The following is a 24,039-nucleotide window of genomic DNA, read 5'->3' as shown; positions in this document are numbered from 1 at the left end:
GCCATTGAAATGTTGGTAACACAATAGCTTAAAAACAAGATAAGCCTCATCTTTTTTCCTGTATGCGTATGTTAGGGAATGATGGTTTTGATGGCCTTTAAAAAGCAGGAAAGAGTGATACCATTTCTTTGGCATTGCCTTACTTCATTAAGAGAATTATCCTAAAAGCCTGGGAACAGTAATACGGCTTAAAATTGATGAGAGCTGGGTGCAAACACCATGGATTCCAAACCAAATTAACCAGAAGGTTCATCCACAGAGAGATCTACTTTTACATCCATACAGGGGTCTGTACTTTTCTTTTCCTTAGGCCACTCAAGTGCTTTTGGACATGGGGGTGGACAGTTTGCTTTCCATGCCAAACCTCATGAAATGGGATTTGTCTTCCCTCGCAGACAGGTGGCCAAGCTATTACAGAGAGGGCTCTGCCTGGCTGCTGGCCTCTTTGGACACACAGCATTGTGGCAGCTCAGCACCAGCCCCATATCTGACCCTGTAGCCTTACAATCTGGAGGCCCACGTTGGCAGCCTGGGGTGGTGACAGCTTTAGTCAGTTGGTGTGGAGGTCCACTTAGACAAAGAGCAGGCGGGCTTTTCTGTACAATAGAAGAAATCTCTGAGGTCCTGGTAATTAGTGAAGTAATAAAATGTCTGCTCTAGTCATGAGAGGATGAGCTTTCCTCCCTCTTTTTCAGGGTGGACCAGGCCTTGGGAAAGGAATTTTAGCTTTCCCATGCCATGCGCAGTACTTAATGTGTCCTTCTGCACTTACTACGTGCATCAGGAGCAGATTTCACAAGGCTTTTTCCTGTGAAACTAGGTTAGTCATTGGCGTTACTTATTCAGTAGTTAGAGGAAATATTATGATGGAGAAAAAAATAGATTTCTGGGAGCCAGGGAGGAGAGGGTCTCAGAACATTAGATTGCTCCATGAAGAGGGTACACAACCATTCTATTACAGTCTCTGAACACAAGAAAATAATTATGATTAAATCTCTAAGCCAAAAATATTCCATTCTTGACTGTAAATAGCCATTAGTCCCAACTCCACATATCCTGAGGGAGTTTCTATTTCTTCTCCCAGAAAAAAACGATTGGATTATAGCAAAGGACCCTAGGTCTTCTGTGGCGTTGCTTTAAGCAGACTCTTCAGTATCTCTATTTGTGAGATAATAAAATTACCATTTTCCGAAATATGAAGAAGGTAGATCAGGACTCACCATGTTGGTTCAAAATGCCTTTTGGTTTTGAGTGCAGCATCTGACCACTGCTCAGTCAGCACTGACAGAAAAACAATCGGACCCAACTCTCTGCCTTTGTTTCTCACTCTCCCCCAAAAGGCCCATGTGAATAGTGAGTTTGGCCTTGTTTAGGACCCACTGGGCCCATTGCATTTCTTTCATCATCTTTCCTAAAGCTGATAAGACGGTTCCTTGGGGAAGAAACAAATAGTACACTTGGACGAACTCTGCAAAACACAAGACCTTTCCTCTTATGCCTGATTGTGAAGTGATTTTCTGCATTTGAAAAAAAAAAAAAAATGAGGACAGTCCTAGACTGAAGAGTAAAAATCTCATATCACATTTGTGATGTTTTGAACAGGCTAAAAGGAAAGCATTAGTGATAAAGCACATGGATTATAAAATAGTGGTTGACCTGCTTAACAGAACCCAAGTCATAAAGCACCCTAGAAGAGTACTCAAAAAGTCCAGCTACTACCAGAGGTGAAAGGGAAGTGAAGAGACCTCATCAGCCCTGCCTCTTCTATTTCATCCTTAAAGTTAACTGTCACCTTCTTAGAGAGGCTTTTACTGACCACCCTATTATTCTCCACCAGAGTATCTTATTTTCTTCATAACACTTACCACTTAATGATTGTCTTTCTTTTTCCCTAAAGTGTAAGGCCCATGAAGTCAGGGACCATGTCATTCTTATCATTTCTATATTCCCTGCACTGAGCATAGTGAAGAGCATGTCACAGACCCCAAAAGTGCTGAATAAATGAATGAACTACTGAAATGCTATATGGTAAACTTGTTCGACTTCTTTGCAGGCTTGCAGGCTGCTTGGGATCACCTTTCTTTTCTTGAATCAGCTAAACACCAGTACTTGGTCTCAACATCAAGCTTACCAGTGTTGCCCACTTATTAATTTTTCTTTTTAAAAAAAACCTGGAATTTTTGTTCAGGCTGAGTCTTCAGTCCACTAACATTTCCACAGTCATATCTGAAAGATGCAATATGGTGAAGTAGTTGCAAGAACCAGCTTTACAGCATCTAGTTCAGTATCTATCACTTCTTGGCTGGGTGATGATGACTCATTAATAACCATCCCTGAACCTCAGTTTCCTCAAGTATAGATGGAGGATATTAATATATACCTCCCATATAGTGTTGATCTGAGGTTAAATAAAACAGTGTGTGTAAAGCACTTAGCTTTGGTTTGGCATTGTACATGCTCAGTATAACTTAGCCACTGTAATTGTTGTTCATATTGTTAAAGTACCTTGGTGTATCATTTTTCTAGAACAGGATAAGTGGTAACTTCTTGTCAGAAGTAACATTGGACATTAGAAGAATTCAGAGCCCAAAAAGCCAGGAGTACTGGGATTCTAGGCATAACCTCAAGCCTAGGGTACAAAGCATAAAATTCAGTCACAGCAGACTGGGCTGCGTGGCCAAGTGACTCATTAGTGAAGTAATGACTAATCATCAGAGGGCTTCCTATGTCTTCTCCTCCACCCCAGCACAATCACCATAAAGTCTAGAACTGATCCTGGAGTCTATCAAGAGGCTGAGCATGCAAGTGAGTTTCAGTAAAGCCATCTAATAAGAGTAAAGAAGCTAACTCCTCAAAAAGGAGCCAGGGGCTCTTGCCTGGTCTTCCTTTGTTTTCCATAATACCTCACAGAATCCAGAATGCAGTCCCCAAGGCCCTGACAGAGGGTCTTGTTCTGAGCAACAGGAAGAAGTGCCTCACACCAGCTCATAGGGGAACTCCAAACAGTCAGCAGGAAGAAACTCAGTCACAGATGAAAGTGGTTGTGTCTCATTCTTCTATGCAGTTTTCAGAGGAGGGAAACAAGGAGATATTTGGTTATGAGATATTAATTGAACAGTATGTACTTTAACTGTTCCCTTTCTTATCTGGGGCCATGTGGCTGGCGCACTGATTTCAGTCAAGAAAAGAGAATGACTTATGTATGTAATGATCTTACTGGTTTATAAAGCTGCTATCTCAAGTGGAGCTCAAAGAGGAGCCCCATTTATTTTAATATTTCTGAACCATGTAGGGTAGGCAATCTGGATTTTTTAAAGTATTATCTCACATAAAATACATACATTATAGAGATTATTACATTTTATGTAAGATTATTTTTTAAATGGTATTGTGTTCTTTCACTTAACAAAAGTGATACATGGTTATTGTAGAACATTTAAAGATTACAGGTAAAGAGTACAAGATAAGCCTAGAGTATTTTGTCTTACCAGAAAGTAAAAAATGCTCAAAAAATAATAGGCACGTATCAGAAAGGCTCAGAATTTTGCTTGAAGGGACTACTGTACAAATCTGAGGCAAATTAAGCATCGAAGTATAATTATATAAGAGAAAAACTCTTTCTTGTGGTAGAATGACAACCAATGAGTATGGAAGGAATGATGAGGTTAGAAAATCATCAATGGGGGCTGGCCCGGTGGCACACTGGAGAGTGCGCCACTTGGGAGCGCGGTGGCGCTCCCACTGAGGGTTCGGATCCCCGCTCACTGGCTGAGCGCGGTGCAGGTGCAACACCGAGGGTTGCGATCCCGTTGCTGGTCCCCGGTATGGGCGCGACACCGAGGGTTGCGATCCCGTTACCTGTCAGTAAAAAAGACAAAAAGGAAAAAAAAAAAAAAAAGAAAATCATCAATGGATATCAAAACTAGTGAGTAAAAATTTGATGCAAATCAGGAGATTTACATAGTGTTAAAATATCTCTCTACAAGATACTTATTTTTAAAAATAAATAAGGAGAAAGAAGAAAGAAAAATAAACCATAAGCCAGTAACCAAGAGATGGCCATTATTAATGGTTTAATGGATTATCTTTCAACTGTTTTTCCTATGCATTATAATATTTTAATTCTTATAAAATGAGATCATGCTTTTTGTAATCTGCCTTTTTTACATAAAAATATATCATGATATTATTTATTTGTATTTAAGTATTCCCTGGCACATAGGAGGCATGTAGTAAATGTTGAATGAATGAATGAAATTTGCAGGACTTCTAAGGAAGGCTGTGATGCATGTTCTTGTAACTAAAGTTTTCTGCATTCTCACAATTATTCCTTCAGGGCTAATCTGGAAGTGGAATAATGAAGTAAAGAATATTCAAAACCCTAAGCCCTTTGATACATGGAGCCAAATTACCCTCCAGAAAGACTTTTCTACTTTATTTTCCCACTACAAGTGTATTAGATTCATGTCATTCAATACATTTTTAAGGAGGAAATTGAGATTAATTTGTGGGAAACACCCAGAATAGGAAAATCAGAAAATAATAGTTATTCAAGTCCTCTTCTCTGGGTATAGATTAGATTCTGTCAGGACCAAAAGATGGGGATTACTAACAGTTTTCCAAAGCCTTCACTCTTATATGAGGGTACTTCAGAAAGTTCATGGAACCACAAACTTCATGGAAATGAACTTTTTTGAAGTACCCTTGTATAATAAAGTTTTTGTTAATGCAGAAAGCTCCAAGTTGAGTGTATTAGTCCATTTTTGTTGCTTATAACAAAATACTTGAACCTGGGTGGTTAATAAAACAAAATTCATTGCTTACAGTTTCTGAGGCTAGGAAGTCCGAAGTCTATCCATCTGGTGGTGGCGACAGTGACCCAGGGGTCTCACATTGCAAGATGATGGAAGCAGAGAGAACAGAGAGAAAGACAGACTCTCCACTTCTTTTAAAGCCCTCAGAACCCACGCCCCTGACCACCATTTTTAGTCCATTCACTACTGCACAGTCCTACAATCCAGTCACCTCTTCAAGGCTCCACCTTTCGATGACCATAATAGGATTTCCCACCCTCTTAACAGTCACAGTGGGGGCTAAGTTTCTAATACATAAAACTTGGGGAACACAGTTCAAGTTCCGGTGAGTTTTGTGGGGACATAATTCAATCCACTACATTGGGATAGAATCTGATTTTAGTTGAGCCGGTCATATTCCATATCATATAGCATACCATCCTCTTTTTGTATCTGTTGAAAATCTTATCAGCTGCACTAGGCGTGGAGTCTACTATATCAAAGTAAATGATGAAGAGAAAATCTGGTTCCTGTTTGTGATAGGCTAGCATTGAGCACCACCGTTATCGACACAGAACCTCTAAAAGGACCTTCTTCCACTTGGGCTTTGATAATAGCTACATAACACACTTGAACACTGGCATCCAGTGCAGTTTCTAAAGGTGGGCAGGGCAAAGTGCGGGATACATACACATCCCACGGGCACTGAGCAACGTGCCCTCTTATGCTAACTGGTGCCTTTGGCAACCCTTACCTGCTGACCTAAGCCTCCAGCTAGCTGGAGCTAGGTGGTGTATTATCTCCTGATCCATACATTATACAGATTATTAAGGAGAACCAAGAAGAGGCTACTCAGAAGATGAGCAGTCAGTAAACTATACCATGATTTGGATTTGCTTATATTTTCCTTTTTGGCTTTCACTGGCTAGCATGTTCTCAAGTGATGACAGTTGGGCTGATTGAGAGCCGTTAGTCAAATCCAGTACAGTATTAATCTGTGGTTGGAAATGACTGTTAAAGTAAGTGCCAGGCTATTCAGTTGTGGTTTTTCTTCCAGCTTCCAATCATGCCAGACTTTCAGCAGGAGGAATAGAGGCTGTGGTAAAGGAAACCGTTGATAAACGAAAGAAACCAGAAACTGTCACTACCCATAACAACGAAACAACAACAACAAAAAAGGCCAGAAAAGGAGGGGGAGACAAAGGAAATTGTACAAAGCTGTTTAAGCCTGCACAGTCTGACGTGATCATTAGGCATGAGGCTAGCATGGTGGTGCCTCAGGCACTGACTCCAATTTTCCAGTGAGAACAGGAAGGCTCTCAGCACCAAACCCTTGCTCTCCAGCAACACTGCTGAGCAAGAGAGCTTTTCTTGAAGGAAGAGAATGACTGGCATTTAATTGAGGCTATTTTTGTCAGTTTCCTAACATGCTTCTCAGACCACTAATACACAAAGGAACCTGGAGTTCTGGCCACCAAATTATGTCAAAAAAGTTTACCCCATATTCCCTTTTACTGAATTTTCCAGAACAAATGTTCAGTAATGTTGCTACCACTCATCAGTTATCAAGAAATGCATATTGCAACTGAGAAGGGCTTAGCAAAGAGTCTATCTCCTGTTTACTTCTTTTATTCAAGTTTAGGCTGGCAGCTCTCTATGTTGTTCACCAAAGCTCTGAGGATTTTTTTAATGCTTTAAGAAGAAAAACCTTTCAGTAAATGTATTCACTGAACTGAAAAATTAAATGCATTTATAAAGGAACAGAAGACATACGTTCCAGAGTAACATCAAGGAGAGGCTGAATATAGTATACCTGAAGCATTTCACCTCCCAACAAGAAAATAGTTATTTCACCAGCTATTCTACTGCACTTCAGTGTTTCGAAGGTGTACATTTTTTTCACATTTGAATATTTCTAAAATCAGGATGTGAATTGCAATCAATTGATGGCATCCTTAGATTTAATGAAATATGGTGGTTCTGCTTAAAGAGCAAAAGTTAATAATTTTCTGCCTATCATTGGTGTTTGGTTAACACTGGGGGTCAAAAGACATATTCAAGCACTGGTAAAGAAAATATATTTAACTTTTGGACATTTTTATTATAAGATGTTCCTTCAAGGTATTCAAGGAACCTCGACCATGGAATAGACTGAAGAAACTGAGGCTCAGAATTAGTGTTGCTCTCATTGGTCACAGCAGGTCAGCAGCATTCCTGCCCAGCCTTGGGGGTCAACACAGGGTGTGCTGTCCTTCTGCCTGTCAGAGTGGACACAAAGCAGGACTCAGTGAGAGAGACCCCCACGTTCACTGTGAAGCATCCTTCTATCTGGGCATTGGCAGAACTCCCAAACAAGTGGGTAAAAGTACCAGAAAAGTTCAGCCCCAAATGAGTGGATCAGTAAGACGTGAGACAGTCAAACTTTGTTCAGCTGCGGGATGTGGCTTTGGTGCAGTGGTGTCACTCAGTTGCTCTGGGCTCAGTCTGCAGCCTCCTCGCTGGTATCAAGGCCTTCCTATTTCCAGGTGCCAGGTTCATCTCTTGAAATACATTATTTATTTGAAAAATAGTACTGGTGCTAGTAAAATAATACAAAAGATATACTAAACTGAAAGTCTATTTTTAATATATTTTGGTAAATTAATAAAGAAGAGCAGTTCAATTGCCATATAAAAAAATTAAGTCTTTTTTGCCTTTTTAGCACACAAAACCAAAGCAACCTAAAGTGTGTATTAGTTATGTGCTAAAATTATGTCGTCTGAAAGTACACTTTATGAGCAGTGCATACAATGTGTACTATCAAACTATGTCAACATGGTATTTGAAATTTATTAAATACTTTTACCCATGACGCTTTGTGAGCTTTAAAGGGCTTAATTATTTAGCTGAGATGAATGAACATAGTACAAACTTTCAAATTTTTGAGTTTATCTGGAGGCTAACTTTTTTTTTTTTGTCTTTTTTCGTGTCCGGCAATGGATTGCAACCCTCAGTGTCGCGCCCGTACCGGACCGGGACCGGCAACGGGATCGCAACCCTCGGTGTTGCTCCCGCACCTCGCTCAGCCAGTGAGTGGGAACCGGTCTGTATATGGGATCCGAACCCTCGGCGGGAGCGCCACCGCATTCCCAAGCAGCGCACTGTAGCAGTGCGCCACCGGGCCGGCCCTGGAGGCTAACTTTTTATCTACTTTCCCAAAATATGGGAATGCTATATATGTATACACTGAGTGTACTGTTGGTTGTTTAGAACATAGTAGATGTTAGAGTTTTACAATTTGATATTTGAGCTTGACTTAGCCTCTGTAAGCCTCAGTTCCTCCCTTTAAAATGAGGATAATGATATTTACCTAGCAGAGTGTTGTTAGAATTAAATGAGATATGTAAGAGTAAAGCAGCCCCTGTCCTATAAGTGTTTGATAAATTGCACCTGTTATTATTATTAGCTGTTGATGTTGAATAAAAGTTACCTACTCAATATTTTTTTTAGGTTGCACTGGATTTTATCTACATAATTTCTTTAAAATAATTATCTTAATGTTAAAGTCTTCGATATACTTCCTAAAAATTCCTTTCCTAGGATTTTAATCTAGCCAAAATTGGTCAGAAGTTCTCTTACAGGTTGAAAAAAATCTAAATTTCATTTTCAAGGACAGTGTGTCCCTCAGTCACAATGCCAAGACAACCAATGATGATCAAGAAATCAAACTGATCATTACGTAATTATCCTTTATATTGGAAGCAGACATTTATTTGCTTAATATTAAAGTTTGACCAAAGTGTTTTCTAAATCCAGAAGCAGTTTTTAAGTAAAATATTCAGTTTTCGTTTGAATCTTGAGTTGTGTTAAGAGGTTTGTGAAACCTCATGTAACCTGACAGCCCCCTGTGGCCACAGTCTCCCAAAGCTTTTTTTTTAATGTCTGTATATTTGTCCTTTTCTACACCACAATTTTAGAGACAGCAACACATGACTGCATTTTTACTTTTCATTTTTATCAACTTTCATTGTATTTTTCATATTTAAAATTTTGTAATATACTAGCAAAATTTTGGAAATTGTTATTCAGGAAAATACAGAGAGTCAAAAAAAGGAGAACGAAAATTACCTGTGACCCATAGATATGTAACATATATCGTAATATTTTCATTTTATCCTTCTTTCTAGTCTTTTATATAGTCTTATAGATAATATTAATATACTTTAAATTATGTGAACATTTTTAATATATATTTCCAGTCTTTTTAATATACATTTTTACCAAAATAATTATTACTGTACATATATTTTTTTTTTCCTTTTTGTCTTTTTTCGTGTCCGGCAACGGATTGCAACCCTCAGTGTCGCGCCCGTACCGGACCGAAGAAAAACTGTTCTAAGCAAGGCTAAATGTGATTCATGCATTGCTAAATTCAATTAAAATACCTTATTTGATAATTTAATTAATCAATTAACTAATATACTGTGCAATTATTGATTTGTGTACATAGCATGCACTAAAGTGTTTCATCGTATATGAAGAACTTAAAACCATAATCTTATTTCTCCAAGAGCTGATGGGCAATTAATAAACATTAAAATAATACAGAATTAAGTTACTAAAATAAAAAGGAGCGCCGCCACACTCCCAAGCGGCGCACTGTAGCAGTGCGCCACCGGGCCGGCCCTGTACATATTATTTTTTACCAAAAGCCGTTTTGTTTGTATGAGTGACATAAAATGTTTGCCAGTGATACCCTTTCCTTATTGTTATAAAATCAAAAATATGGCAGAGAGAGTCATACCACTCTAGAGAATGTGTAATGCAAATGGATCATAAATATTATCATACGCCCTCAGCCTCCTCTTTCTTATAACTTCATTTCTTTCATAAATAAATTAAGTACTTTGTCCAAAGATTGACCTTAATGTTTATTTTGTAACATATTTTTTAAATGTGCTGTAGTAGATTGCATTTAAATATTTGATAAAATAGTATCAATAAGAATTCATGATTAACAATTTTGATTCTAGCTCCTACACTTAGTACCTGCATGCCTGTGTGTAAGTTGCAAACTCTCCTAAGTCCTAATTTCCTCATCTGTACAATGCGGATAGTAATGCCTATGTTTCAGGGTTTGTAAGGATTAGAAAAATAAGAAATAAAATAAATAAATAAGAAAATAAGAAAAATGATGATTAGAAAGATAAGTACTACCTGTACTAGTTTTTATCTCATTTCATTAAGCCAAATCATCTGGCAGTGTTGGAAATTGAGAAGAGGAAATTCACAGAAGTATTACCATTGGTAAATATACATTTGAATAAAAATGTTCAAAGTCACTACTAATCAGAGAAAATACACATTCTAACAGCAATTTATTAGTGCATTCAGAGAAAGGAGTTTACTGCTATATTCCTGGCATCCAGAACATCATCCAACACTCAGTAAACAGTCTCTGAAGGAATGAATGAATGAACAAAATATCATACCTCAAGCTACTCATTTAATCTCTCAGGACCTCAGTGTCTTCATCTATGTAAAGAATAGAGCATATTCAGTGGGGGAGGGGTGTGGGGAAGGGGAATGCTGTAACTGAGTAGCTTTACTGCCATGGGCAGTAAACACATTTTCCCCTGTATTTGTCATTTTCCTGACTATATTATTTTTAAAGTTTTCTGAGTGATCGTTGTAAATAAATAGCACAACAGAGTACCATGGCTAAATTAAATCTAGAAATTTGGTCCAGATAGGACCAAAACAACAGCATTGAATTTTCGTTGCATAATGAGACAAGGAAAAGAAACCACAGAGCAGGGAAGAAAAAGAAAAAGAAGGTAATACAATATTATGCAAAAATGAATAACTTTGGAATGAGTGTTTATTGTATTTGCTACCTGATTGGTAGCATCACTTTTACTGAGCAGGCTAATTTTACTCCTCAGCAGTTCTGAGTGCTTCATTCATATGGTTTTTTTTTTGGTTTTTTTTGTATTATTTTCATTTGTGATATAGAGTGGGATAGAAGCTGTAATATCTGGTTTTTAACAGATGAGCAGAGGTTAAGTGGCCTACCTGCCTGTGGTCTGTGCTTTGTTAATCAGTTACAGAGCCAGCATTAGGAGCTGGGTCTCTGTCTCCTGGTTTATACTTCTTTCCATTACTCGTGGCTAAGTTCTTCTGTCTCCTTCTAAAGAAGCCTCTACAGGGGACACAACTCTGCCCTGTTCTAGGAATAGCATTGTTACCTGACAGTCTGGTCTGCCAGGATGACCATTTTCATGTGTTTTAGGGAGCTAGGATTAATCTTTTTTTTTTTTCCCAAGAGGAAGTAGCAATAAATCGTGTACCAAAAATAACGCCTCAGCTGCTAAATTCTGCTTAGTAGGTGGTTTCCCAAGGATGATCCAATGCAATGAGTCATCACTCTGAGCACTTATTAGCACATTATTTCTCTTTTTTACTAACCCTGGGTGCTTTTGGTTACATGTTTTTTAACCTTTAAAACCCTCCTGGGAGGTTCAGAGTCTTCACACTATGAATATAAAACAGACTCTACTTCACCCCCCACGTGTCCCTCTTTTCCTTGTGCCTCCACTTTTCAAATCTGAAATAATCCATGATTCAAAAGAACAGTCAGGATTAGGACTTTAGATAGAAGAGTAAAAGTAAGTTTCTCCAGAGCTGATAGCAGCTGTTTCATCTTATTCCCAGTATAAAAAACAAAAATGTAGACTAACATAAACAAGTGTGCAGGACCTATATCAAGAAAACTATAAAACTTGATTGAGAGACATAAAAGACTTACATCGACATAGAGAATATTTGAATGTTAGAAAGATATTTTATATCCTGAATGAGAAGATTAAATATTGTAAGGATATAAAGTCTTTTCAAATTAAAGTATGGGTTTATGCAACTGTAATCAGAATCCCAGTGGGATTTTATAAAATACATTTGGAGGAAGGAGTTAGATCAGTGAAAATAGCCAAGAATATTTTGTTAAGAAAAAGTTATAAGGAGAAACTTACACTACCAAGCACTAAAATGTATTATGCAGCTACAATAATAAAAACAATGTGGTATCAGCAGAAGAAGTGACAGAATAGAGAGAATAGAGAACCTGATTTAGAAATGATGTCATTTACCATAAATCACCAGTCTGGGAAGACAGAACGGCTTGTTCAACAAATGAAATAGGGTAACCAGTCAACTTGCTGGGGAAAAAATGGTAATTTGATTAGATTCTCACTAATCCTTACCACACAACAAATGACAGATGGCCTAAAGAGTTAAATATTAAAAATGAAGCCATGAAAGAATTAAGAAACTATAGGAAATATTTATGATCCTAGAATGGAGACAGGCTTTCAAACCATTATAAAGTCACAATCCAAAATATTGATATTTTTGACTGTTTAAAAATTGAAAACCTTTGTCATCAGAAAGTAAAAATACCACAAAGTTAAAAAGCATGTGGTAATCTTGGAGAAGATGTTTGCAATGAATATGACAAAGGTGTAATTTTCCTTAATGAGTAAAGAGCTCTTAAAAAAAAAAAAGAGCTCTTAAACTTATTTGGGAAGCTACCAGCACACTTGTAGTTACACTGCTCTCATATTACATTATGTACGTGTCGCAATGCTAAACAGGTTTTATAAACAGAATAAGGTTCAGATGACACAAGACAGTGGAAGAAATTCAGATCTTATTTTCCATTCACATAATCTTCGTTTGAAGGCAGTTTAAGGAAACTACACGTTGTGCTATAAATACTTCAGGACAGTTTGTCCACATTGACACGTCCATTTCCTAAAATGAAACCTTCACTGGCCCACAGGGAGAAAAGAGGCTGGCTTTATTAACCAGCGTTATTTCAACAAGCACATCCATATGGTAAGAACTTCCTCTGATGAGTCATCTACAATTGTCAAACACTGACTTTCCTTTGTTTGGCCTGTGCAGAAATAAGGTCTGTGGAAGCACAGCACAGAAGGCTAAATCATTTAATTGTGTTTTATTCATATCCGTATTTGCATCTGTCACAAACCCACTGCGTCTACTGTGAAAACTTGCATTCTTCAAATGTTACTGAAAAAAATCCCATTCACACGGGTCTGTTCTGTCTAGATAGTCTGTGAAATTTCTGAGGAATGTTGTGGGCTTTGTTTCCTGTACTAAATTGTTGAGTTATCACACATTATTGGATTTCACCCAAAATGTGCTGGATAGGAAAATTATATTCATACAGGATACCAGTTGTTTTTACCATTCATAAAGGAAAAAGAAAAAGATCACTACTGCTCCTTGTCATAAGATATAAACTCTAAAGGGCAGGTGGAAATGTGTACTTGCAAATCTTTTTTTTAATGTATCCTGGATTCTTTTCTTCATAGACCCTTGAGTCAAATTCAGTCCCAGCTCTATTATGACTGCTGACCACTTTCTTGTCTCTTTGTACTTGTTCAAACCAGGAACTACACAGCCAGGATTCAGATCCTGCTCTGGAGTATGGTGCCATATTAGTTTGTTTGAGAAAGAAAGAGAACTTTAGAGATACCATCTTACCCATTTGTGTATAAAAAGAAAAGAATGAAAGCAATGCTGTGTTTCTCTACTTTCCAGTTTTCAACAATTCCTATATGAAGTACCCACCTATTATTAAAAATATAAATGCAGTAAATAAGCCTTTTAAAAAATTAAGCTGGCTCTTGGTCAGTAAAATTTTATCCTGTTCTGGATGAAGCCTTTTGATGGGAAGAATTTCTCTGGTAATGTATTTGATAGGTTAACTAAATGTTGCTGTAAGTAGTCTTATTTAACATACTCATGAAGCCTAGGAAGCCAGAGAATATTAGTTATGCTTCTGAAGAATATCAACTCACAGTGATTAGTTCCATTGTGTTTAAAATAACTTAATGATGGATTTTGTTAAGATTTTTGTAAATCTGATTTACCAAAAAAAAAAGTTTGAGTTGAATAAAGGCCAACTCTAGTGGTGATCTTTCTAAATTAAGGGAAAAGGAAGGATGGTTTCTTTTTTTTTTTTTTTTTTGTCCTTTTTGAGACCGGCCGCACTGCGCTCAGCCAGTGAGCGTTGTGAGTGCACCAGTCATCCCTATATAGGATCCGAACCTGTGGTGGGGTGGCTGCTGCGCTCCCAGCGCCACACTCTCCCGAGTGCGCCACGGGCTCGGCCCAGCACACTGGTCTCTCAATACTAGAGACATGTAGACAACATCACTGACATTAAAGAGCCAGAGCCCATATTTCTATGCTAAGCAGATGATAATTTTTTTAAAGGAAAAAATGAGAAAATCAGTCTTACACTGTTTTGGGTATTTTTAACCAATGATTGAATCCAATTTGAGGATATTTTTAGACCATTCATAATACTCCATGAGTGATACTTTTGGTTCCATTTTGTGTAAGACTTCTTTTTTTTTTTAATAAGCTACTTCAGCCAACAGACCCTTCCATTTCAGAAAATTTCTAGTGATTATTTTTTCCCACAATCAACATTAAACCTTCAGCCTTGGAAAGATGTCATTTTGCTGACAGCTGGCTGATGTCAATATTAGAGTGTTTGCAAGAGAAAGCATATGTATATGAGTATGGACATGTTCATAATTATTTACTCGAAGACACACCTACAACAGAGCCCGCAAGACTCCCTTTGGCAAAAAATGTTGCATCAAAGACAAGACCAGTGCATTCAGAGATTAAAAGAAGTCGTTTTGAAAGCCATGTTTTGGTCACGATAATATACGTAGTATTTACTGTTGAAATAGTGTCTATTAGGTGGACTTACTTTAGCCTTTTCTGACTTTTATTCCTTGTGTATTGTTTTGAAGTCAGCCTGTCAGAGAGAAAATTTGACTCACTTGCCTAGTTTGTTTTCAGTGGATTGTGTTGCTGATTAATCTCAGCACTCTATTCTGAGCTAAAACTGAGGCCATCCTGCCCAATCTGGGCTGATTGGTCACCCTATCCCTGTACCTTTCCCTACCCAGATGGCCAGGTATTGAAGAGCAAGAGTGCTAAGGTTCTCCCTCATGGATGAACTCCCTGTCGAAGCCTTTCTTTGTCTCCCAGGCAGGTACAGTATGAAGCAAGGCTAGGAGTTGTGAGACAAAATGATTTCATTATAGGGTATAGTAAGGTTACAGTTTGGTTGAGTGAGATCTCTAGTTCACATTTCTTCTACTGAGTGAAGATAATTGATAAGCCCAGTTAATTACCAAAGCCTGACTAATTAATCTATGGCACTGATTTTTCCAGGTGTCCCTGGTCATCTCTGATAATCTGTTCTGTGTCTCCATATACCACCATTACCCTTGCCCCAAACGGTCTTCCAACATGTTGTCATTAAAGCATTTCAGTACCTCACCCAACTTATAGAGAGTACTATAGCTAGAATTTCCACAAGGGAGGACGATGGTCATCCGTACTCTGTGGTTATATGAAGAGACTGAGGACAGTATTCCCTAGAGCACTGAGCCTGAGGTGTCTGCCTATTAATATAAGCCCATGGTGAGAGGGATGATTCCTTGGAGGTACCAGATCCCTGACTTGCCTCCAGTTTCTTAGGAATTCTAATATAAATGCTTTACCCTTGCAAGCTATAGCTTCCTAAGTATGACTCAGATTTATTTTCCTTTTCCTGGTTCTAAAACTTTCTTCCAAATGCAGAGTTATTCAGTACTTGCTAGTCATCTAATTTCAGGGTTACAATGAGAATAAAAATGTAATAATGTAATTAGGAACCCAGCCCTTAAAAATTGCTCAATACATGATCATTTCTTTCCCTGCCTTAAGAATACTGAGCAATGCTATTGCAGAGCAAGAGATAACAGAGGCTTTGGGAGAGTAACAAGTATGGCACTTGACAAGAAAAATTATCAGAAAGTATATAAAATAAATGCATGGATCCTAGATACAGAATGAGACAGATCACATTTGTTGTTGCCATTGGACAAGAACATGGAAGTGTTACTGACTAAATGCTCATGTTGCCCCAATATTCATATGTTGAAGCCCTAACCCCCAAAACAATGGTATTAGGAGATGGAGCCTTTAGGAGGTAATTAGGTTTAAATGAGACCATGAGAGTAGGGCTTCTCTGATAGGATTAGTGCCCTTATAAGAAGGGGTACCACAGAGCTTGCTCTGTCTCCTTCCAGCCATGTGAGGACGCAGCAAGAAGACAGATATCTGCGAGCCAGGAAGAGAGCCCTTACCAGAAACATAAACTGTCGTTATCCGTTGAGTTATCACATAACAACCCTAAATTGTTGAATTATTATGCCGGTACCCTGACCTTAGACTTCTGCACCTCCAGAACTGTGATAAAATAATTTTTTTTTATTTAAGCCACCCAGTCTGTGGTATTTTGTTATAGCAGCCTACGGAGACTAAGACAGGAAGAGATAGCACTGGGAGAACAGAAATGCAGTTCTTTAATTAAATAAGTATTTAAGAGAAATAATTTCTGGCAAATAAGAGATACTCATTCAATATTTGTCAGAGTGATTAGAAATGACTTTTTAATCTTAATGACTACTTAGTCTTCTTTAGTCACATATCAGATTGACTTAGTAAAGATAGATAGATGGATAGTTTTTTGGGGGGGTTTTTTTTGGTTTTTTTTGGCTGGCCAACACAAGGATCCCAACCCTTGACTTAGGTGTTATCAGAACCATGCTGTACCAAGTGAGCCAAATGGACAGCCCAGACTCAGTAAATATATTCATTTGTGAGTTTTGTAATGTTTCAGAAATCTCAGGTGGTTTGGTGAGCTCTAGTTTTGAACTGAAAAATGGTAAGGTTTCTCTCTCTCTCTCTCTCTCTCTCTCTCTCTCTCTCTCTCTCTCTCTCTCTCCATCTCTCTGCATCTCTCTCTCTGCATCTCTCTGCATCTCTGTCTCTCTCTCTCCCCCCATCCCTTGAGGAAGTTACTCATAGTCCAGTAAAGATGAGCCCTATGTGGAGAAATAAATTATTCACATCTGGCAACAGGGAAAAATTAATTCAGCTATTTATTTTTAAGGAAATTACCAGACTCATAGTCCTTCCTATGCACAGAGATGCCAGCAGACACTAACTTATATTAGGGACATGAGTCTCTCCTATAAGTGGCACCTCCCTTCCCTGGTAGAGGTTTTTTTCTATCACTCTCTGTCTCATTGACAGAACTTCATCCCAAATTCTTCTTTCTGCCACAGTCCTTCCTTTTTATTACTTGGGCCTTTTTTTTTTTTTTCCTTCCATGCTCTTTCCCACCATCCTTTCTCCCTTTCTGGACTGGTTTCCTTCAAGTGCCTCTTTCCCCCTCCACACCCTCTTTTATCCTTTACTCTGTTTCGCCTTTGCTACACTTTCTCTCAACACTTCTCTTTCTTTGTCTTCCAAGGAGCCCATCCCTAGCCTGCATACCTGGATGAAGTAAGCACCTGAGGGTAAAGTTCCTGTCCTGCATGCCTCTTGCTGCTTCAGTGATGGTTTTGGCAAGATTTGGGGTGTAGGAGAGTAATTGTCATCCAACCCTGGTTTTTAAGTACCCATTATTTGCAGGCAGACACTGTGTAGTGCCACAAGCTGATTAAGGCATACAACAGTATAAATCAAATCCGGTTTCGGCTCTCAGTGTGTGTACATCTATTCATATATACATACCTCTGCAAATACACATGCTCACACTTGAATTACCCAGAGATGAATTGAAGAAGCAAATTTTGAGATGGGAGAGACTGAAGTTGATAGAAAGAAGGGAGAAACAGCCTTCTTGCAGGGAACAGCAGTAACCATTTAGTATGAATTAACTGAGTGCCAGTTATGGACAGATTGGACAGTTAGTTCTGTGCTCTGGGTACAAAAGCAAGTAACGGTTGGCCCTGTCTACAGAGAGCTTTCAGTCTGAGTGTAGAGATCAACAAGTTAATGCGTAATAGAAGTGGGTTAGTATCGGTGTAGGGAATGAAGAGGTGAAGTAAACAGATCACAAACATGCAGTATATGGCAAGTGGCAGTGTTGTTGGTTTTTTTTCCCTTCTGATTTTAAAAGTAATTAGTGCCCATAAAATGCTGTGTATGGAAAAGTAGAAAAAATGCAGAAAACAAATCACTCATAATCTCACCACCCAGAGTAAAGCATAAGATAATAGTTTTATGAGTACCTTTTTCTCATCCATAGACATTTTGTGGTTTTTTTATTTAATTCTAATCTGATAAGTCAGGTGTTTGGGGAAATTCAGACCATATTAATAGGTTATTCAGAACTTGCAGAGCACCTGTTTCCAGATGGGTACTTCATTGAATATATGGTCAAATAAATGTGTGTCACTGTACATTAATACCATGTTCTTAAGCCCTTCATGTATTTAGGCCTAAAGCGGTTTTCTTAGCAGTTTTTTTTACTGTCCGTCTGAATCTGTAATGTGTGCTTAGAAGTATAATTTAACTACCTTTTTTTAACAGTTTTATCAAGCTGTAATTCAGATACCATACAATTCACCAATATAAATAGTACGGCTCAATGGCTTTTAGTTCAGTATATCCAGAGTCATGCCAGCATCATCACAATCAATTTTAGAATGGTTTTATCACCCCCAAAAGAAAGCCCTGTACCCATTAGCAGTCTATCTTTATCACCTCAGGCTGCTATAAGAAAATACCATAAATTGGGTAGCTTATAAACAACAAAAATTTATTCCCCACAGTTCTGGAGGCTGGGAATTCAGATCAGTTGTGGTGTCTGATGAGGGCCCATTTCTTTGTTCTGAGACAGCTGTGTTCTTGCTGTGCCTCACATGGCAAAAGGGGCAAGGGAGCCCTCTGGGGTTTCTTTTATAAGGGCACTAATCCCATTCATGACCTAATTACCTCCCAAAAGCCCCACTTTAGTTTAAAACTAAATTAATTATCTTCCAATCTCCTCTCTGTCTCCCATCCTCCCATGTATCTCATTCTGCCTGGCTTTACTAATTATACAAAGTTAAAATTATGCTTTTCCTTCCAAGTCATGTTCAGTCTTTCACCAAGTCTTGATCACCTTCCCTTAAATTCTTTGCATCCCTTCCCGTTTCCTCGTCCCACCTAGTGTAGGCCCTTGTTGTCTCCCTTGTGCACTGACCTCCCAGTCGGCCTCCCTGGCTCAGTCTCCATCCCCTCTGATTGATTCAGTAAACCCCTGCCAAAGTATGTTTTTAAAACGTTGCTTCTATTCTGTTGTCCATTGAAGTCAGACAGATCAGCTTAGCCACTTAATCAGCTGTGTTTCCTCAGATAAGTTACTTTACTTCTCATCTGTATCAGACCACCTCCTAACATTCTAGTAAAGATGAAATGATTACCCTGGACTTCTGTAAAATGAGATAAACTTCTTTTTTTTTTTTTTTTGTCTTTTTCATGACTGGTAAGGGAATTGCAACCCTTGGCTTGGTGTCGTCCGCACCATGCTCAGCCAGTGAGCGCACCGGCCACTCCTATATAGGATCCGAACTCGCGGCGGGAGCGTCACTGCGCTCCCAGCACCGCACTCTCCCGAGTGCACCATGGGACCGGCCCATAAACTTCTGTTTAATGATCCTGCATTTGTATACCTTGTCTTTCGTGGGAGTAAGGATCATTATGGTAGTGTGTGTTTAAATGTACAAATAAGTATAAATTTATAATATAATTAAAATTCCTGTTATATATGTATGTTATATACTTTATATAGAGAGGCCAGATATTATCTAACATAATTTTAAATATAATTTTATTTAATATATAAATATTTTTTAGTATTTTCCAGCACTGATTGCAGCCCTATGTGCTTAATGGGTGATCACTCAATTAGTGTTTACTAAGTAAATCAATGAATTAATTTTCTGCTTATTCTGGTTATTTGAATAGATGGTAATTGTCAGGTAGTAAGTTAACTTTTTTAACTTAACAGATAACAACTCTAGAACAAAACATGGGAGCTAGTATAAAATAGTAGATGTTCCCCTGGATAGTATTTTTTGAAAGGTCACTTTATGAATATGGAAAATTCCTCTACTAATCAAGAAAGATAGCAACTAAAGCATAGCTGCAGGTCAAATGCAGGTTACAAAGGTGTTCTATGGGGTAACCCATGACTTCCTTGTCTTTTTAGTACAACAAAAGTATTATAACTGAATGAATGAAATCTTTCATCTTCCATTATGCATGAATCATTTCCTTTCTATAACAGACATATCAGTATACACTTCTCATCTGCTAGAAAACATATCATACTTCTAAATGTTATTTTCCACTGTTCATTTGAGATTATGAATGATATTTATATGTTCTTTTAGTTGTTTGTTTAAAAAGGCATATAGTCTGAAGCTTGGTCGCTTTTGTAATTTGACCTGAGAAAATTCACCTCACTGATAACAGATTTTAAGACATGGTGAGTGAGCTTTGTTTCTCACCCCCATTCACCCACCCCTGCAAAACTACATACAGAAGATGAAATTATCACCATTTCAGAATTAATTAATCCTTATTGGAAATTTTGGCATTCATCCTTTAGAATATTCTTTCTTTTCTTGATAAAGTCATAAGGAATATATAAGGACCTCAGAGGAAAGACTGTTAGGCTAAAATAATGACTTGAGAGCTCACCACATGGTGAGAAATGGCCCCTTCCTTTTTTGTTCACTGTATGAAATACTTTATATTATCATCTGTGTATAATATTGGCTAGGAACAAGAGACACATCTCACCATGTGTGAGTGAGTGAATGAGTGTGTGTGTGTGTGTGTGTGTGTGTGTGTGTGTGTGTTTAGTTACCACTTAGTGTAGATCTACTATAAGCTGGGCATTCTAGTAGAAGATATGTATTCATAATCTCACTTCATTGATCCTAGAAGATATCATCTCCATTTAACAAATGAGGCAACTAAGTTTCAAAGAGGTTAAGCTCCTTTCCTAAAGTCATTCAGGGAGAAATGGCTGAATAGGGATTTATTCCCAGGATAATTCATCACCAAAGTCTGTGCCCTTTCCCCAGTCAACAAACATTCTGAAAAATCAACCTGTTAACTGAAAAGAAAGAAAAGAGGGAAAAAAATATTGTGCCCTTCATTAAGTCATGTAACATCTCCAATCCTCAGTTTCCTCATCTGAAAATAAGGATGATAATAATACGACATTTCTCCTAGAATTTTTGTGAGAATTAAATGAGATCATATTTGGGGAGCACATGTCACCGTGCCATATTTAACGTTCATGCTTAATAACAGCTATTAAGATTCCATGTTTTGTCTTTTTTTTTGAAGTTTTGGAAAAAACTTTCACTTCTCACCTTGCTATTTTTTAAGACCTGTCTCATGTCTTTTAGAACCCAAATGCATGATTCTTTATGAATTTGGCTGCATTAGTGATATGCAAGTTGCCTGTATTAGTTTGCTAGGGCTGCTACAATATAACACCAGACTAGATGTCTTAAACAACAGACATTGATTTTGCACAGTTCTGGAGGCTGGAATTGCGAGACCAAGGTGTCAGCAGGTTTGGTTTCTTCTGAGGCCTCTCTCCTTGGCTTGCCTTCTCACTGTGTTCTCTCATGGTCCTTTCTTTATGTTTGTGTATGCCCCAGATGTCTCGTGTGTCCAAATGGCCTTATTTTAATGTAATCACCTCTTTAAAGGCCCTGTCTCCAAGTACAATCAAATTCTGAGATCCTGGGATTTGGGCCTCAACATATAATTTTGGGGGGACACGATTTAGCCCATAACATTGCCATAAATGAATTTTTTCACTGCATTTGGAAATAATTATTTTCAGGAATAATAACATGAAAAGAAAGTATAATTGAGGAATTTTAAGGTATCTTCTAACCACTGAAATGTTCTGACTCTCTGCAGGATTATTCATATATGACCTGTATCTTGAGTACATTTATTGTGCATAGAGAATATTTAAAAGGTCAAGTGTAAAGCTCTAAAAATTGATATACGATATAAAAGTAAATATGGTCACTAATAATAGGCTACAAATATTTTTTAAAACACATGAGTGTTGAAAAATACCTATGTATGTCATTCTTTGAGTAAGGAGTTAGAGAACATTTACTTGTAGACCATAGGTGTATACAAAATCAAACAAAATATTTAATAACTGCATCTATTTGGGTAGAGCACCAGGGCAAGGGTTAAGGGGAAACCTAGACAAGTCTCCACCCTACTTGGTCTACTTGGGAAAATGCCGGAAATGTCACAAAGTGAGTTTATTTAATTGCCAGTCAAATGCTCAGTGTAGACCAGAAGGGCTGTGTGTTCAGAAGAGAACACTATCGCCTCTGAAGCCCAGAGTTAGGATTTCAAACTTGTAAAGGTTAGTGCCATAATGTTGAGAGAAAGAAAAGTGGTATAATCAGAAAGACAGACTCAGAGGTGGCTCACTGCAGCATTCAGAACACATGGAAGGAGAGAGACCCATGAGGCAGTGCTCTGATAGCAGAATGGTGTGGAAAGGGTGCGCTGAGAAGGCCACCTACCTATGGTTTGAGACTAGGACAGTGATATGCTCCACCATATCACTAAATTAAGTATAACTTTGAAACCTGGGTCTGAATATAATGGTAACTGTTGTTATGATGACTGCAAATAGGATACCCATGACTGCAAAACATGGGAATCAGGTTACCACCAAGTATTCATGAGAGATCCTTATCATAGGTGAAATGCTAGGAAAACCTTCACTTACCAAAGGAAGATGTCTTAATTCTTTACTTATTTCTCACTCACGAAGAATATTTTGCTTGCTGTTAAACGATGACAATGACAAATATGATTGAAATGTAACCTAAGAAAATTTCTTGTTTAAAATACATCTTTATTCTTTTAGGCCTCTTTTTCGTGGAAGTTCAGATGTCGATCAACTAGGAAAAATCTTGGAGTAAGTAATAACTTAATTTTACATCAGTGTCTGTAGCATAAAAACATTCACAGTGACTTTCCTCTGATGGTCATATAATATGTTTATCTCTTGTCTTTCTTACCCCAAGCTACTGCTGCAGACAGTGTTACTATTTGTGTGGTGAGTTGAGACATGGTAGAAGTGCTGTTTTATGCAGAGCCCATCATGATGTGTGGCCTAATTGCTCTGCTCTGGAAGCTTGTGTGTTGCTCATATGGATCTTTTTGCTGCTCCTCTTTGTTTGCTTGGCTGAGCTTCAGTTCTTTAGTTCAGATGTGTTCTCTGCTTGTGGTCATTTCAAATGCACTCACCATCAGAAATGGGGTGCTTGGTGGCCTAGTAGTAACCCGTTCTTGTCCATTGGGCTTGCTGCCCATTGAGTACCCAGGTTGGTTTTGGATTGTTTTGTTTTCCTGGGCCAAGGATGGTATGCAATACAGTCCCATTTTTCTTTTGAGCTCCAAAATAGGAAATGAGAATCCTAGGTTCTAGTCCTGGGTGTATGGCTAAATAACTATGCAACCTTGAAAAAGTCATTTAAAACACCCTGTAAAGGGTGTACACAGTGCTGAGGACATAGCAAGTGCTTTAAAAATGTTAACTATTACTATTATTATAATTCATTATTAATTATTTAACCTTTTTATTCCTTAACTTCTTCTTCAGAGAAATGGATCTCTGACTTAAATTCTCTATAAAATCCTTTCTTGTGCTGAAATTTTTTGGTTCTATTTGTCTGTTATATAGCTCCTTAATAATTTGCATAATTCCATTCATGTCTACATGTTTGTGCATGTAAGGGTACGTATGCTTTCATGTTTCTAGAATGTAACTGGGGCTTTTATTCTCACCAAGCATGTATTACAGCATCCGTTTTGGATTTGTGTGTTTGCCAAGCCCCATCAGAATTGGGGTAGAGTAGGAAGAAAGTGGGAATTCTATACCAAAAATAGCCCTGATCATTGGTCTATGACATTTTATAGGAGTCCCAGTCATTTTTATGAAATTTGAAGTCTGTAACACTGCAAAAAATATCCCTAAAGAACAAAATTATATTTCAGCACTGTCTACTCAAGTTGGAATAAAACAGTTGGAATAAAACTGGAACCTGACTTTGTTCTTTTGGTGACTGGAAGCAGCTCCAGTAGACTTCTGCTAGTGCCAGTGACATTTGTTAGTGCCGGTGCTACTGCTGAGTCACAACCCAGTGGCTTGAAGGCCTGAAGAACATTTGCTGCTTTTTTTTTTTTTTTTTTTTTTTTTGGGTGGGGGCCCCCCGGGGCCAGCGAGGTGCAACCCTTCGCGGCCTGTCTTTACCCTCCCCTGAAAGCGGGG

The 24,039-nt window shown here is 38.1% G+C and overlaps 1 protein-coding gene across 1 annotated transcript in view; it reads left to right on the top strand.

Annotated features, from left to right (window-relative positions):
* The window catches only part of CDK6 (cyclin-dependent kinase 6), a 222,771-nt gene that overhangs the window by 190,536 nt on the left and 8,196 nt on the right, over positions 1-24,039 (top strand). The window contains exon 6 of the mRNA XM_008572294.1: positions 22,633-22,683. Coding sequence (XP_008570516.1) covers positions 22,633-22,683 — 51 coding nt within the window. The remainder of the gene's footprint in view (positions 1-22,632; positions 22,684-24,039) is intronic.

This window comes from Galeopterus variegatus, unplaced genomic scaffold (assembly GCF_000696425.1).
Source record: "Galeopterus variegatus unplaced genomic scaffold, G_variegatus-3.0.2 Scaffold46, whole genome shotgun sequence".
NCBI lineage: Eukaryota > Metazoa > Chordata > Mammalia > Dermoptera > Cynocephalidae > Galeopterus > Galeopterus variegatus.
The sequence above is the reverse complement of the archived record's forward strand: the minus strand, read 5'-3'. Positions and strand labels throughout refer to the sequence as shown.